The sequence below is a fragment of the Lepidochelys kempii genome, chromosome 1, assembly GCF_965140285.1.
Source record: "Lepidochelys kempii isolate rLepKem1 chromosome 1, rLepKem1.hap1, whole genome shotgun sequence".
NCBI lineage: Eukaryota > Metazoa > Chordata > Testudines > Cheloniidae > Lepidochelys > Lepidochelys kempii.
The window spans coordinates 108850491-108867314 of NC_136380.1; the positions used below are offsets into that span (position 1 = coordinate 108850491).

The following is a 16824-nucleotide window of genomic DNA, read 5'->3' on the forward strand; positions in this document are numbered from 1 at the left end:
CCCCGTAAAGCACTGGTCTCTCCTTCGGCAAGCCAGACAACGCTCTACCCCCACTTAAAGATGTGATGCAGTCATTTTAGTTAAGACTTACTGGTAGTCCAGGGAGGCCAGGATAACCTCTTTCACCTTTTAGCACATTTTGTGGTAAGAACCCAATCACTTCACCTGGGTCTCCCTATCATAGGAGAAGGGGGAAAAAAAGGTGAAATATATATATGCACACAAATAAAAACACTGATTCTGAAACACTGACATTAAGACTGGAGAAAAGCACTCACATAACATTTATACAGTCTTTTGGAATCATTTGGGAAGTATAAAAAAATGGTCAGCATTTTACTTGTTTGAGTTGTTTTAAACATACCACAAGGAAGCTGTTGTAGTTTTTAAAGCCCTTCAGTGTCAGGTACCCTTGAAATACTCAGTAAAGATTCCAGTACCAATCTTAACTTTTCCCCTTACTTTCCACTTATTGGTGGGAAAATCCCCCTAGTTGCCCATTAAATTTAAGTCTTTCCAATCTGAGTATCTGGCCTGTGTGTTGGAAACATTTGGAGGTTTTACAGGCAAGGGACCCTCCTTCCTAGACTGTGATCTCTGGCTATTTATACAACCTTGAGACTGCAATAGTCCCCATGACCACAGCACCTGACTTCTATGTGGGAGCAGTAGATGGTGAATCAGCATAGTCACACATACTCCAGACCTGCCCCTCCCTCAACCTACATTTTCTCCAAAACCTCCCTGCAGAGTGGTGCACTGAGAGCTAACATGAAGCCGTGCTCTGTGGCATGTAGAGATGGGAAGGCACAGCCTGCATGGGCTCTCTGAATGCTGCTCCCATCCTGTCCTGTTGAACCATACCAGTTGTGCTGAGTCCATAGACCTCCATGATTCAAGAAGGATTTACATTCTAGTACGTTTTTTCATTACATTCCAGATTCTACAATACCAATGAAAACAGTGGAACTTCCTACAGAGCAGGGTACTACTCAATATAAGTAAAGGTGGCAAAATCTGACCATATGATGAACTTATATCCACCCTTCCCATACATGGGCTCAGTTTTGCCACCATTATTCATATTGAGTAGTACCTTACTTGATTTCAAATCAACTACTTAGAATCATAGAATTGTAGGACTGGAAGGGACCTGCAGAAGTCCTCTAGTCCAGTCCCCGCACTAAAGTAAGTATTATCTAGACCATCCCTGACAGGTGTTTGTCTAACCTGCTCTTAAAAATCTCCAATGATGGAGATTCCACAATCTCCCTAGGCAATTTATTCCAGTGCTTAACCACCCTGACAGTCAGGAAGTTTTTCCTAATGTCCAACCAAAACCGCCCTTGCAATTTAAGCCCATTGCTTCTTGCCCTATCCTCCTTGTAATAACCTTTTATGTACTTGAAACCTGTTATCACATCCCTCTTCAGTCTTCTCTTCTCCAGACTAAACAAACCCAAGTTTTTCAATCTTCCCTCATAGGTCATGTTTTCTAGTACTTTAATCATTTTTGTTGCTCTTCTTGGACTTTCTCCAATTTGTCCACATCTTTCCTGAAATGTGGCACCTAGAACTGGACACAATCCTCCAGTTGAGGCCTAATCAGCGCAGAGTAGAGCAGAAGAATTACTTCTCATGTCTTGCTTACAATTATGTTTGCTTTTTTGCAACAGTGTTACACTGTTGACACATATTTAGCTTGTGATCCTCTATGACCCACAGATCCCTTTCCACTGTATTCCTTCTTAAGCAGTCATTTCCCATTTTGTATGTGTGCAACTGATTGTTCTTTCCTAAGAGGAGTACTTTGAATATGTCCTTATTGAATTTCATCCTATTTAGTACAGACCATATCTCCAATTTGTCCAGATCATTTTGAATTTCAATCTTAACCTCAAAAGCAATTGTAACCTCTCCCAGCTTGGCATCGTCAGCAAACTTTACAAGTGTACTCTCTATGCCATTATCTAAATCATCAATGAAGATATTGAAGAGAACCGGACCCAAGACTGATCTCTGCAGGACCCCACTTGATATGCCCTTCCAGCTTGATTGTGAACCACTGATAACTACTCTCTGGGACTAGGTTTCCAACCAGTTGTTCACCCACTTTATAATAGTTCCATCTAGGTTGTATTTCCCTATTTTGTTTATAAGAAGGTCATGTGAGATAGGATCAAAAGCCTTACTAAAGTCAAGTTATACCATGTCTATCACTTCCCCCACATCCACAAGGCTTGTTACCATGTCAAAGAAAGTTATGAGGTTGGTTTGACACAATTCGTTCTTGACACATCCATGCTCACTGTTACTTATCACCTCACGTTATTATCTTCTAGGTGTCTGTAAATTGATTGTTGAATTATTTGCTCCTTTATCTTTCCCATTACTAAAGTTAAGATGACTAGTTTGTAATTCCCCGGGTTGTCCTTATTCCCTTTTTTATAGATGAGCACAGTATTTGCTATATTCCAGTCCTCCAGAATCTCTCCCATCTTCCATGACTTTTCAAAGATAATCGCTAATGGCTCAGATATCTCTTCTGTCAGCTCCTTGAGTATTCTAGGATGTATTTCATCAGGCCCTGGTGACTTGAACACTTCTAACTTTTCTAAGTAATTTTTACCTTTTTCTTTTCCTATTTTGGTCTCTGATCCTAACTCATTTTCACTGGCATTCATTAAATTAGATGATTAAATTGCTACTAAACTTTTTGTGAAAACTGAAACAAAAAAGTCATTTAGCTCTTTGGCCATTTCCACATTTTCTGTTTTTGTTCCCCCCACTGTTTTTGTTTACCCTGTCCTTGGTCTTCCTCTTGCTTCTAATGTATTTGTAGAATATTTTCTTGTTATCCTTTATGTCTCTAGCTAGTTTAACTCGTTTTGTGCCTTTGCCTTTCTGATTTTGTCTCTACTTACTTGTGTTATTTGTTTATATTCATCTGTTGTAATTTGACATAATTTCTACTTTTTGTTGGGCTCTTTTTTAAGTTCCAGATAATTGAAGATCTCCTGGTTAATCAAGGGTGGTCTCTTGTGATACTTGACTTGATCTAATCACATGGGGTTGAAGAGTTCCTCAACTGCTCGTCCACTAACTTAAATCACACCTGTTTGCACCAGCTCTAAATTTAGCCATAGTGTGTCAAAATCCTATATAAAGTGGTCAAGGGAACCCTAGCAGCATAGAATAAATGCAGAATTTTCCTTGAAGTAAATCATAACTCCAAAATTTAATGGCCTGCAAAAAACATGAGATTTTCCTTTGCGACAATAACTTATACCTAAAATAAGGCAATAATATTTATCCAAATTACTTGTAAATTAAGTTATTCACATCTTTGCTTCATATTTGGTATCACATGATGCCATTTTCATAAATTCTGAACAAATCACAGCCCTTTGTGATTCAGTTATGTTGTTTCTAAAAGTTGTTTATGTATGCACACATGTATAGAAAAGAATCATTAAAGAATCAACGTTATTTTACCATGAGTCATTTCCTCCCATATGAGAGAAAGAGGCAAGGGTTTTTTTTATGACTAAAAGTCTTTTCACACCAAAACTGTGATTACACTTATGATTTATATGCAAATTGAAGTTTCAAATTATATCCATTAATTTTATATTCATGTGTCAAATCCTTTCATAGTCACAGCATTTCATTCCTTAGAAAGACAAAGTAATATACATTTCATTACATAGAAAGTTAGTTTTTATAAATAAAATTTCAACTATTTGTTTAACGAACATGAGATCTTGGTCATGTTTTTGGCTGTTTTCCAAGGAGAGTCTTTGTGGAAAATTGACTGGAAAGCTGAAATGTTGGAGTTCTCTCAAATCTGGTAACGTCAAAATAAATATATGGCTGAATCTTAAAAATGAATTTAAGTCTTTATACATCAGGGAGTGGGCATAAGACACCTACTTAACAGTGGGTACTATTTTCTTTTAGGTCCTGATCCTGCAAAGATTCATGCAAGTGCTTAAACTTTATGCACTATGAGAAGTCCCATGGCAACTAATGGGACTACCTCACAGCATACAAAGTCAAGCATGTATGTACATCTTTGCCACACCAATACCTAAGTAAGGGCTGCTAATTTTGATGTGCATAGGTCATCTGATTTTTAACTTCTAAAAGCAATATATGAATGCGTTCGATTTTAAAGACAAACATACCTTAATTCCAGGAGATCCTGGAGGTCCCTGGAAAATAAATACTTAAAATGTATTATTTTTTCTCATACACATTATCAATATTATACAATTTTTAATAACATTTAAAATGTCAAGAATCAGAGTGGAAAGAATGAATTATGGATTAAAATGTTTACTTACTATTCTCCCATCCAATCCAGGTAAACCTGGAGGACCAACAGGGCCTATTTCACCCTAAAGAGAACAGAGAAATTGACTTTGTTTAGGAAACACATTCATATTTAAAAAAAAAATATGTACAAGGAAATTGTTAAAAATGTAAATGTCACCTTTGTGCCATTGCAACCTGGGATACCAGGTGGACCTGGTGGGCCATCTTGTCCAGGGATGCCCTACCAATAGGAGAAAGAAGAAAAGTAATAAATGCTGTATTAATCCTCACCTGATGTCACTAGTAAAACCGTGGGGTTCTTTGTAAATAAATGTATGCTTCATACATACAGGAAGACCTGGGTTTCCTGGATATCCTGATGAACCTGGTGGGCCCTGTAATTAATGAACATATATTAAAAACTATAAAGCGAAGACATCAAAATTACCCAATAAAATATAAAATTATGGGCCTGATCTAATTATGGCCGTTTTAGAGCTGATCAAAATATCTGGAAAACTTTCCATGAACATTTTTTTGCAAAGACTTTCCGTCAAAATTTCAAACACTCTATAGCAGTGGTGAGCAACCTGCGGCCCGCAGGCCACATGCAGCCCATCAGGGTAATCTGATTGTAGGCCACGATACATTTTGCTGACATTGACCGTCCGCAGGCATGGCTTCCTACAGCTCTCAGTGGCCACAGTTCGCCGTTCCCTGCCAATGGGAGCTGCAGGAAGAAGCAGCCAGCACGTCCCTACGGCCCACTGCTTTCTGCAGCTCCCACTGGCCGGGAACAGCGAACTGCGGCCACTGGGAGTTGCGGGGGGGCCATGCCTGCGGACCGTCAACGTCAGCAAAATGTATCGCAGGCCACAATCAGATTACTTTGATTGGCCGCAGGTTGCCCATCACTGCTCTATAGGCAAGGTGAAAAATAATACTAAAAACAAATCCACAAAAGCTTTGATTTTTTTCCAAAACATGTTGAAAAATCCTTGATCAGCTCCATTTCCATTGTGTTCAATGGGAGTTAGATCAGAACTGAAATGCACAGTCAATGCTGCTAAGGAGTAGATATTTCGTACATTTGCCACTGTAATTCATAATATGAAATCTATAGCAATCTCCTTTTTATTTAGTCTTCCAGTGATTTCTAATGTGGGTGTTGGGGAGCAGGAAAGACAAATGTAGTTGTTTTAGCTTGGGGTAAGTAATTTCATTCCAAAACTTGTAGCATTATTAAATGCTCAGTCTACTGGTACTGCGAGTGGTGACCACATGTACAGTTGGTATATGTTCACCCAAATTAGCCAACACAGTGCCCCTGGCCGTGTCTATCATTAACAGTGGGGTTGACTTTAAGACCTTTGAGTCTAACAGTGTAAGCTGCTAGTGCCTGAAAGCTACAGCTATTAACTCAAAGGCTATAGCTGACTCAAGTTCTATATGGTCTAACCATGAGAGGGCACTAAAGAGCCATAGTCGGTAAGCCTATCTGAGACTATGTGCAAGAAAGCCGTGGGTATAAAAAATGTCACAGGAAATACAACATACTCAAGTTCTCTTTCATGATTATTATATCCTTAATTTAGAGTGCCCCAAAAGAGCTAGGCACCTCACAAAACGAATAAAGACATGGCCAATGCCCTGGCAAGTACACAAGCTAAAATGAACATGACAGATGAAAGGGTCAAATGCACAGCTTAGGAAAGGAAGAAGAAGCACAAGAGAGTGACATCAATAAAATCACAGCGATACTCAGAAAGGGTCTGGTCCAGCACTACTGAAGTCAATGGATATTTTGCCTTTGACTTTAATGGTTGCAGGATTGAGCCCCCTGCCATACACATATATTAATGTTTCTGTTAACTTGTGTGTAAGTGTGTGTATCCTGTCCTCCCTGCTCACTTCCTATAGGAGAGACAGCAGAAGTGATTTTTTTTAAGGAGACTTTTAAAGTAGGTGAGAGAGGTGACTTGGTGAACAAGCTTAAGGAGGGGTTTCCAAGTATAACAGAGCATGGGAAAAGGCAACCTTTGGAAGAGAGGGAAACATGAAGACTGTCAAGACCAGTATAATTGGTAGAGTAATAAGGACCAGGTAGGTAATGTAAGAGGACATAGGCAGGGGCAGCATGCTGCAGACCCTTGAAGGCAAGAGCAAGAATTTTGAAATTAACAGGCAGCCACTGACTAACTTAAAGAGGGGGCTGACATTATCTTGCACTTGGCAAAGAGCAAACATATCTGGAAAAATTAAGCTAACCATTAAGACTTAAAAATCTTAACCTACATTCTTCAAAATTATTAAAACTAAATGTAAGCAGATACTCACCCTTGTTCCTTTTGTTCCTGGTAGCCCTGGTTCTCCAGTATCACCCTGTAAGAAAAATGGAATATATTGGTCTTTCACAGTGACAAGGATTTGGGGAAATCTTCCCATTTAAGTATTAAATGCACCCTACCTTAATTCCTGATGGCCCAGGTGGACCTTCGGGTCCTTGCATTCCAGGAAACCCAATCACACCTTGTAGTCCAGGCAAACCTCTTTCACCCTGTAAAGAAAAAGAACACTTCAACCTTAGTAAAACTGGTTCTGCTGCTTCAAACTACCAATATTCCCAGAGACAAAGTTGGTGAGGTAATGTCTTTTATGGGACCAACTTCACTCACCTTGTCTCTCTAATATCCTGGGACCGACACAGCTACAACAACACTACATACAATAGTATACTATCCCTGGTAAAACTGAGACAGCTGCCAATAGATAGTAGATTACAGATTATATCTAGGTGGAGTTAAAACATCTGAGTTTGGTATTTAATAGAGAAATCTAACAACTATAAAATTGATGTTAATGTGTATAGAAACGTGTTTCAAGGAAGGGGAGAACAAAGGAGGCAGAGGCACACAGATAGAAGAGTAATTTGTGTATTTTAAACAAGAAAACACATTTGTTTCAGTCTTCCTGAGCAAAGTTCTACATGATGACTCATGGTACCACAGGCATGACTATCCACCATGGGTGCTGCACAGCCCCTCTGCAACTTTTCTTCCATTATGATCTTTTTAGGAGTAGCTGCACTCCTACACAGCTGCCAATAAGTCTAGTAGAAAATTACATACCTCTGAACTGTAAATATAAGGTGACAAGTGGCAAATGGGGAAGGCTGCATTATGAACTACCATTCTGACTCCTCTTGTTCATTCCAGCACCTTTCATGAGGTAAGACTCTGCCAGTTATATATAGCTTTGAGCCCAAGTGCCCTAGGAGAAGTTTGGGGTAAAATTCCTTCCCAGGTGGCTCAGTGAACAGACTGCACCATCTATCAGAGTCTTCTTTCCTGCTCTCTGGGCCAAAAGGGTGATTTTCAAGATCTTCATGCTGAAAAGTATCCTTCTCCTATAGATATCCATATTTATTTAAATCAGATAATTCTTTTGTTAGTAGTCAGAAAACGAACTCTATTGCACATTATGCATTAATCTTGTAGCTACTTAATGCTCGCTAACTTAGAGCTCCATATGAAACCAGCAAGAATTTTGCATGCACTGAACAAGGATTATTATTTTTTAGTTTTATTACAGTAGCATCTAGAGGTTGAGAATGTGGCTTTAATATGCTAGACACTGTACTCAGAAATTTAAAAAGACAGTCCCAGGCTTCAAGAGTTCAGCAATAGGAAAGGAAATAACACAAGCAGCATGAGCTGAGTGATGATTGACTGATATCATGTGAGTTGTACTGTTTTGTTTTTTTGTGGGGTGGAGTTTGGGTTTTATTAATTATTTGGGTGTGGGTTTTGTTAGGATGGCATTAGCTAGACAAAAAGACAAAGGAAAGGAGAGGGGACTTAGAAAAGGGAGTACAAGGGGGGACAGGGCAGGGGAGAAGAGGGAGGGAGGAAGGGACAGAGAAAGAAAGAGGGGCATATAAAGGCATGTGGAGTGAGGCTGAGGTGAAAGGAATGTGAGGGAAGGGGCAGGAGTGGGCTGAAGCAAACAGCCAGTCAGCAGAGAATCTCCTGAGTAAAAATGGTAAAAAGCTGCCTGATGGTTCCATCAGTGCCTAAGCGTCTCTGCTAAGTCTCCTTTTGTGTCTGCTCCTGCTGGCTTGGGTTTCTCTAGACTGGCTCCTTCTTGGAATTTCCTTTCTTCCCCAAGCCCACATGTCTCTGGGGAAGTGGCATCCTAGAGCCTCCAGAGGCATCTGCCACGCACATTTCTACCTCCAGGGGGTGCTGGTGGAAGTGGGGCCTCACATAGTCACAGGCATACTACCTCCATGCAGCACTGGGGGGAAATCACTCAAAAGGAGGTGGGGCAATCCCCCAACACACTGCCAAGAAATGATCAAAATGGGGTTTACTCCTGAAGAAAATTTGAATTTTTTGGCATACATTTAAATGCAGAAATTTTTTGTCTGAACATCAAAATATAATTTGGCAATGCTCCCACTGTGCCTCCTGGGAGTATTAGTTTGGGGGCCTTACGCTCTCATTGGCCTCTATGGACTGGGTTCCCTGGTTGGACTAAATCTCCCATGCTGCATTAGTGTCTCTCCCACCTTAGAGAGGCAAGGCACTGCATTATGGGAGTCTCTGACCATGGTTTATCATGGGACATGAGACTCCACCTCAGCATTTCCAAATTGAAATATTTGGGGTTTGGGGCAAATATTTTGTTTTTTTGACAAAATAATACTTTTCCATGGAAAGACAGCACTGTTCCCCCCTCAAATTAATTTAGTCAAAAAACTAATTTTTGTCAAAAATATTTTTTCTGTTGCTTAAATGGCATGACTACTACTACACATCACGTTGATCCCAGCATGTTTGCTTAAGAATACTAAAATCCCAGGCAATGTAAAAGACCACAACAAAAGAAAACACAAAGTAATTAAGAAACACATTTCTGAATCTAAAGTAAAAAAGGTATAAAATTCTAACTATACAATTGATTTAAAAAAACATTTTAAGGAAGAATATACCAGGATCCAGGAAGAGGCATCTGACTAAATGTGGATGTAATTATTCTAAAATCAGGAGTATATCAGAAATGCTAAATGGATTACTGAGGTACAAAAACCCCATGTTTTGGCTGGCTTGTTGCACTGCAGTAGCAAGTACATCTACAAAGAACAGATGTTACCTCATTTACAAGCAGGATTTTACAATGAATCCTGGACACTTGCTCCTGTGACCTGCTGGGAGACGAATTAGGGACACAGAAGACACTAAAACAGATATCAGCACAGTTGTCCACTGCTCCAGGAAAGTACAACATGTGCAAGTGAAGGGAAAAAATGACCTTCAGTGGATGTACGTAATGTAACTAATGATTTTCATTCAAGGATCTCAAAGCATTTTACAAACTGAGGGCATCATAACACCCTTGTGAGACGGGAAAATATTATTTCACTCATTCTACATATGGGTAAAATTGAAGCACTTAAACGATTATGGGCCTGATTCTCATCTACATGTGCTGGCAACATAAAGAGGCCTCAAAGTAGATGTAAATAACTCAGTTTAAGGCCAAAGTCTCTTCATGCTGCCAGAGCGGTTTAAATGGGACCTTACAATAAATGAAAATCAGACCCTAAGTAATTTGCTCTAGCTCACACAGAGCTATTTGTTATTTCGCCATCTGCCTGGAATAAGGGGCAGCATGTAGCTGTATTAGGGTTGCCAGGCGTCTGGTTTTCGAACAGAACGCCTGGTCGAAAAGGGACGCTGACTGGGCCATTAAAAGTCTGCTCAGGGGCGCAGTGGGGCTAAGGCAGGCTCCCTGCCTGCCATGGCTCCACATGGCTCCCGGAAGAGGCCAGCATGCCCCTGTGGCCCCTAAGCACAGGAGCGGCCAGGGAGACTCCATGCACTGGCCCCATCCCAAGAGCCAGCTCTGCAGCTCCCATTGGCTGAGAACCCAGAGCCCCCCATCCCTGCCACACTCCAAATCCCTCAGCCCGGAGCCCACTCCTGCACCCCAAACTCCTCATCCCTGACCCCACACCAGAGCCTGTGCCCCCAGTCAGAGCCCTCACCCCCTCCTGCACCCCAACCCCCTGCCCCAGCCCTGAGCCCCCTCCTGCACCCCAAACCCCTCATCCCTGACCCCACCCCAGAGTTGCCACTCCCAACTGGAGCCCTCACCCCCTCCAGACCCCAACCCTCTGCCCCTGCCCTGAGCCTCCTCCCACACCCCAAACCCCTCATCCCTGGCCCCAACCTAGAGCCTGCACCTCCAGCTGGAGTCCTCACCCCCTCCCACACCCAATCACCCTGCCCCAGTCAAGTGAAAATGAGTGAGGGTGGGGGAGAGCAAGCCACAGAGAAAGGGGAGATGGAGTAAGTAGGGGCGGGGCTTCTGAGAAGGGGCATGGCCTCAGGGTGGGGGCAGGGCAGGGATAGGGTAAGGATGTTCGGTTTTCTGCAATGAGAAAGTTGGCAACCCTAAGCTGTGTTGAGAAGAAGAGAATTTCAATCCCAGTTTCTCCTCTGATCCCCCCGCTCACGGAGCATGGGAATAAGTTACTTTACCTTTCTTTTGGGAGCAAGTTTTTGCCTGCTCTGCGCCTGGCTGGTTAATCTAGCAGGCAGATAGGAGGAGAGGGGCTAGGGCTCTTGGCTCTCTCTGTCTCTTGCCTGCCCACTTTCTTGCAGAGTAGCTTCCTCTCCTATTTTTCCCCCTCTCCCCACCATGGCTGGAGTCAAAATCTGACCAGGATCAAGCAGACTATTAAGGGAGCCTTATTCCCCTGTGCGGCCACAGGAAGGCTGGGACAATCTAGTCCCCAGTGAGTCAATGGCAGAGTCAGGAATGGAAACCAGGTGTCTTGGCTTCCAGTCTCCTTCCCCTACTCATTTGATTACAGAAGATGCCAATACATTCACTCTGGTTTAATAGAACCTTGGCCTCAGTGGGACCAACATCTAGTAACTGATATTAAATTTATCCTGGGAACTGGAGCAAGAAAAACTGACACAAATAAACATCCCCACACAAATAAACATCCCCACTACGGAAGCTGGCGAGCATCAGTAAACTGCTGTTGTCCCAGTTATTTTTGAAGAATTCAGATCTCCAGTGGTGATGCACAAAGAATACAAGAATCTGAGTGTAAGGGCTACACAGGGCAGTCATTCCAGTTCCAACTTATGCAGCTGCAAAATCTTGGAAAGTAACTCTGAGTTGACTTCTCCTACTTAAAATTTGATTCATAGGATTCAGAAATTAAAACAGATGTAACCAACACCCCTTAGTCATCTTCACCTCTACTGATTCCATGTAAATTGTAGGAAAATACAAAAGAAGAATTCATTATGATGAATTCAGCTAGTGTGATAAACACTATGCTTCTACAGTGGTGCAGCTGAAAAATAGGTACTCCTTAAAGGTTGCATGAAATTGTCTGTTGAGATTGCTCTTTGTGGTCTAGCTCTTGCACAATGCATCAAGTGTCCTTACAATACTGTCAAACATAGAAATTAAAAATTAAAACAAATTGACAGCTCTCTAGTGAGAAGTAAACATGTTCAGAATATAGCCACATAGGCCGATCTTCTCACTGGCACTAACCCTTCCAAATTAGCCATGAAATACTGTTTCACACATGGAACAACTGCAGATCATTATTCAAGACAGTTACATGCAATTAGTATTTTCAAAATTTTTGCTCCAATACATTTGGTACAGAGAGTGGAAAATAATCAACATTAGATTATAAATTATGTTTCCTACCTTTCAAGATGAAGACACTGGACAAAAAGATACTTGGACTCAAGTGACTGGGAACAAAGATAGAGGCCAAAATTTTCAGAAACAGGAACCTATGATCCTAGTTAGGATCTTAAGTCTAGATTTGGGCACTTAAGGGTGGGATTTTTGAAACCCCCTAAGTGACTTAGAAGCACAAGTCCTAGTTACTTCATACTTGTGCTCGTAGATCCTTTAGGAGCTTTTGAAAATCCCACTCTTAGGTACCTACATAAGGACTTTAAGCTATTTTTGACAACTCCGGCCTTACAGAAGAAATTGAAAGCCTGTTATAACTGATCCCTAGAATAAGTGTGGTCCCAGTGGCTGCACGCAGCCACCAGGGACTTCATGTTCAACCACCATGACTTTCCGGGGGTCATGTGGCTACCATGTGGCTATACACACTTTTGTTACAACCAACTTTTTTAAAAAATGGATATAGTTAGTGATAATTGTACACATGCTGTGTAAATTAAGAGTACCTATTATTCTTTACATTGAAAAGACTTGTTTTTTATTGATGACACTTGCAAATAACCACAGGACTAGATTGTCAGTAATATAATATTTTAACTCTCAAAACTACAGCCATTACAAATTTGCTGTGGCACTTGAGCAGCCACACCAAAAATTCATTTGAGAACCGCTGCCCAGAGTGGCTGTAACAAGTTCTGACTTATCACTTTCCTGTTGTCTGATATTTTTGAAGTTTTTTTAAACAAAATATTAATCCTTGAAAGGGGAAAGATAAGATGCCACTTGACCAATAGAAAGAATAGAAGTAGTATGTGAAAAATGTGAGATTTTAAATTTAACAACATTTACATAGCATCTTTCATCCAGGAGGATTCCAAAGCGGTTGACAAATTTAGGCCCCAAGTAACATCAGGGGTTCTCACAACAAAATTTTTGGTGGCCTCAGACTCTTGCTGGTGGCCACACTAGCAATTTTTCCTAAAATAATTGTTTATCCTTCAGTTAATTAAATAAACATGCACATATACATGTCCAAATCATTGTAATTTATTTATGTAGGGTTTTTTCAGACTCAGTAATAAAAATAATTTACTGTTGTCTCTATTCTTTACTGGACCTAAACAGAATAGAAACACAAATAAGGTGCTTTGCATGTTGTCTTTTTGTTGTTGTTTCTTTTGCTTTTTTGGTTGCGCTTCTTTTCCCTCTAAGACTTGCTAGCTGGTAAGTCTTCTGCTGTGAAAAGTGATATTGGCATATTTGTTAACACCACTTTTCACAGCAGACTTACTCAGCCCCAGCAAGCCCTGGGACAAATCAAGCCCTGGATGGGGAGGTGAACAGGGAGGCAGTGGTGCCCAGGGACAATGGCAGGGGTGGTGAGCCTGGAGCTGGAGCCTGGAACCAGAGCCTGCCACCAAGTGGACAGAGCTCGAAGCCCCGTGGCCAAAGCCTGCCTCCCCTACCCCTGGGAAGGTGGGGAATTCACCAGTTGCCTTTCTGTTATTTACTATTGTCTCTCACCCTTCCCTATCCCTACTTTTAATTCCATGCTTCTGTGTCTTGCATTTGGCTATTTTGTAATGGGACCATTCATAATCTACTGATAGATTAGAATAAATTGACAAATGAATATGAACCAGGTGTGTTTCACTCCCCACCATGTTTTTACCCAGGCTTCTCCAATTCACCATTGTTTTGCTGCCCCAACTCCCTGGTTCCCACATGATATTCTTCTGTTCAGTGACCACATGAGATCGAGCCACAAATCTTGGAATTTCTCTGGCTTTGGTAGCTTTTGTCAAAAATTACAATATGATTGTATGAGTAATAAGTACTTTATTAATATCGAAGTGCCTGCGTTAGTGTTAAAATTCTCCTATTTGGATCATTTTTGTTCTGATAACCAAGAGTGCTCAAATTTCATCTCTTTTAGATGAATAAAACCTACGTTCTAATATATTAAATGCTAAAGTCAAGGGTCTGGCCTCTCCTACTAAAGTGATGGAAAGAGTACTTACTGGAGGTCAGGAGTGATATTAATATCCATACCTACTAATTCCTGAATTCACAATAAATCTACGTCTACCATACAATAAACATTTTTTTAAAATCCTCTTTCACATCACCAAGAAGGATAATTCTAAAGCAGTGGTTTTCAACCTTTTTTCATTCGCAGACCAGTAAAAAATTTCAAAAGGATGTGCAGAACACTTTGCAAATCTTAGATATATTCTGTGGACCTCTTTAGGGGACCGTGGACCACTGGCTGAAAACCACCAGTCTACAGGATTACAATATTCAAAAGACTTCTCAAGCAACCACTTCATTTTTTCCTGGCAACAATCTGGATTTTATCAGGAGAGCTGCTACCGCCTGCAATTACTATGCCCCAGGTCATGCAGCTATTCCCTGGGTGAGCACTTACTTGCGCCAGGTTTCAGAGTAACAGCTGTGTTAGTCTGTATTCGCAAAAAGAAAAGGAGTACTTGTGGCACCTTAGAGACTAACCAATTTATTTGCGCCAGTCAGTCCCATTTTCTTCAGTGAGGGTAATGGCATGGATAAGGGCTAACTAGGGAAAGGAAAGTCTCCCAAATCTGGCCCTATACAGTCACAGTAGATGCTGAAAATTAGCAAGTTAAACAAATATTTGAGTTTTATGGAGAGATGTTAGTAGCTCCAACTTAAGTATGACTCTAATGTCATTCCATTCTAAGCCATTCTCTTTCTCTCTCACTGCACCCACAAACACACACACACACACACTTTCCCAGAAACTAAACCAATCTGCCTGAAACATCACAGATTTGTATGCATGCCAAGAGAACATTTTTTTCTTGAAAGTTATATGCAAAACTGATTAAGCTGTTTTGAGGTGAGGGTTAAAAAGCCACAGAACAAGTGATCTGACTTCTTTGACCATTATTTTTCCTAATTTTTCTCTCTTCTAATTCCATTTTTAGGAAAATGTTGGCTTTGGTGAGGATGAGTTTTGGGTTTCGATAGAATTATGTAGTTATTAAAAATTTGAAACCTACATTATGAATCCTGAAGATTTAATGTATCACCGTAATCCTGCACAGCCCCAGTGTGGATCTTGCAAAATATACACAGTTGCAATAGGTTGTTGCAAAGTGAAGATGGCCTCAGTATGGACTTCTCAGACCCACATGTGACCAGAATTTGGCCCTGGGTTTTGGTGTTCTGTAGACGTAACCATAAATACTCCAGTGATTTGATAATCTTTCATCTAAGTACTTTTAGGTGGCAGACCAGTAAAATCGCTATATTGTGAGAAGTATGTTATACTATGTGATTGGGCCTCATTTCTGAAATATTCACCTTCAAGTCATTGGGCTTCATTCTCCACCTTGTTAAGCCTATTTTACATCATTGCAATACCACTGGCTTGGAGATACACTGACAAAGAACAGGTGTAATGGAGCAGAGAGTCAGGCCCAATTTGTAGATGCAAATTAGTAGAATCTGTATTTCTTTTTTTAACCACAAGAGGGAGGATTAGTACTAAACATCTTTCCAGATTAAAAATAAATAAAGCTCATTTGCTTGTCCTTAATTACACTTCTCATTTCCAATAGTTCATCGTGAATAAATTTACTTAAAGAATTACTTATTTCTATTGTTTTATATTTGCAAAGCAAGCACTATTTAAAAAAATTAAGGCTTTGTAGCATTACAATGTTTAAACCAGGGGTCGGCAACTTTCGGCACGCGGCCCATCAGGGTCATCCACTGGCAGTCTGTGTGACATTTTGTTTACATTGACCATCTGCAGGCACAGTCCCCCGCACTCCCAGTGGGAGCTGCGGGAAGTGGCATGGGCCACAGGGACGTAGGTTGCCAACCCCTGGTTTAGACTGCATGCTCTCCAGAATTAGAATTTAGCTACTTTAAGTACAGTTATGGAATTGTGTAAGTAGCACATAATAAATTATACAAACACTGTTGTTAAGGGTATACAGAACGCATGCATAGGAGCTCTGTACAGATCTTGGAAAACACATGTGCTTTGGGGCACAGCCCTTCTCAGCTTGGGGATTGGCAAAATCTTTTCTCCTCCCGACAGGAGGATTCTAAGGAACTGGTACAAGAGAAATCTCCACTCAGCGTTTTTGGTTTGGCCAAGCTAAAATTAGCAGAGGACTTGCTGGGAGGGAGTAAAGAAAGAGTCTTTATATCACTTCTGCAACTCTCCAGTCCTGGGGCTGGCTAGGTCAGCAGTTGGCACAGCATAAAGCCTCATGGCTGCTCTAAATTACACCTGGATTACTATCACACCAAGGGGTTGTTCTGACTATCCGTGCCTGATGAAGAATACAGGTACTCTTGTTCTGCCCTCTCTGCCAGAGGCCAATTTGAGATTGGCATAAACCCACTATGCTGGCTCTGCACTACCTGGGGATTCCTCAGGTAGCCAGTTAAGATGGCTTTTGGGCTGTACTGGACTTCCAAAACATTGCAAAGCATCCAGCTCATAGTGGGTCACACAGTTTCATAGATTTTAAGGCTAGCAGGGACCCCATTATGCTCATCTAGTCTGACCTGCTGCAGAACACAGACATGGTCTTTCACACAGAGAATTATTTTTTCCTACTGTGTAAATGAACACGACCAAGCCTACTAAATATGGTTATCCTAGCCATCTGGGGAAAACAGCAGAGTCACAGCAAAGGATCCTAACCCTCCAATAATGAGTTAAATCAGGATGAAGGTATAATTACAGTGCTGTTCTTTTTGACCTAT

General features: G+C 41.0%; 1 protein-coding gene across 2 annotated transcripts in view; it reads right to left on the reverse strand.

Annotated features, from left to right (window-relative positions):
• COL4A1 (collagen type IV alpha 1 chain) overlaps window positions 1-16824 on the reverse strand; it is a 209576-nt gene that overhangs the window by 95119 nt on the left and 97633 nt on the right. For both annotated transcript variants that reach the window (XM_073349693.2, XM_073349702.2), the window contains 7 exons: window positions 6785-6874; window positions 6655-6699; window positions 4668-4712; window positions 4496-4558; window positions 4347-4400; window positions 4188-4214; window positions 92-175 (listed from right to left, as the gene is read on the reverse strand). In XM_073349693.2, coding sequence (XP_073205794.1) covers window positions 92-175; window positions 4188-4214; window positions 4347-4400; window positions 4496-4558; window positions 4668-4712; window positions 6655-6699; window positions 6785-6874 — 408 coding nt within the window. The remainder of the gene's footprint in view (window positions 1-91; window positions 176-4187; window positions 4215-4346; window positions 4401-4495; window positions 4559-4667; window positions 4713-6654; window positions 6700-6784; window positions 6875-16824) is intronic.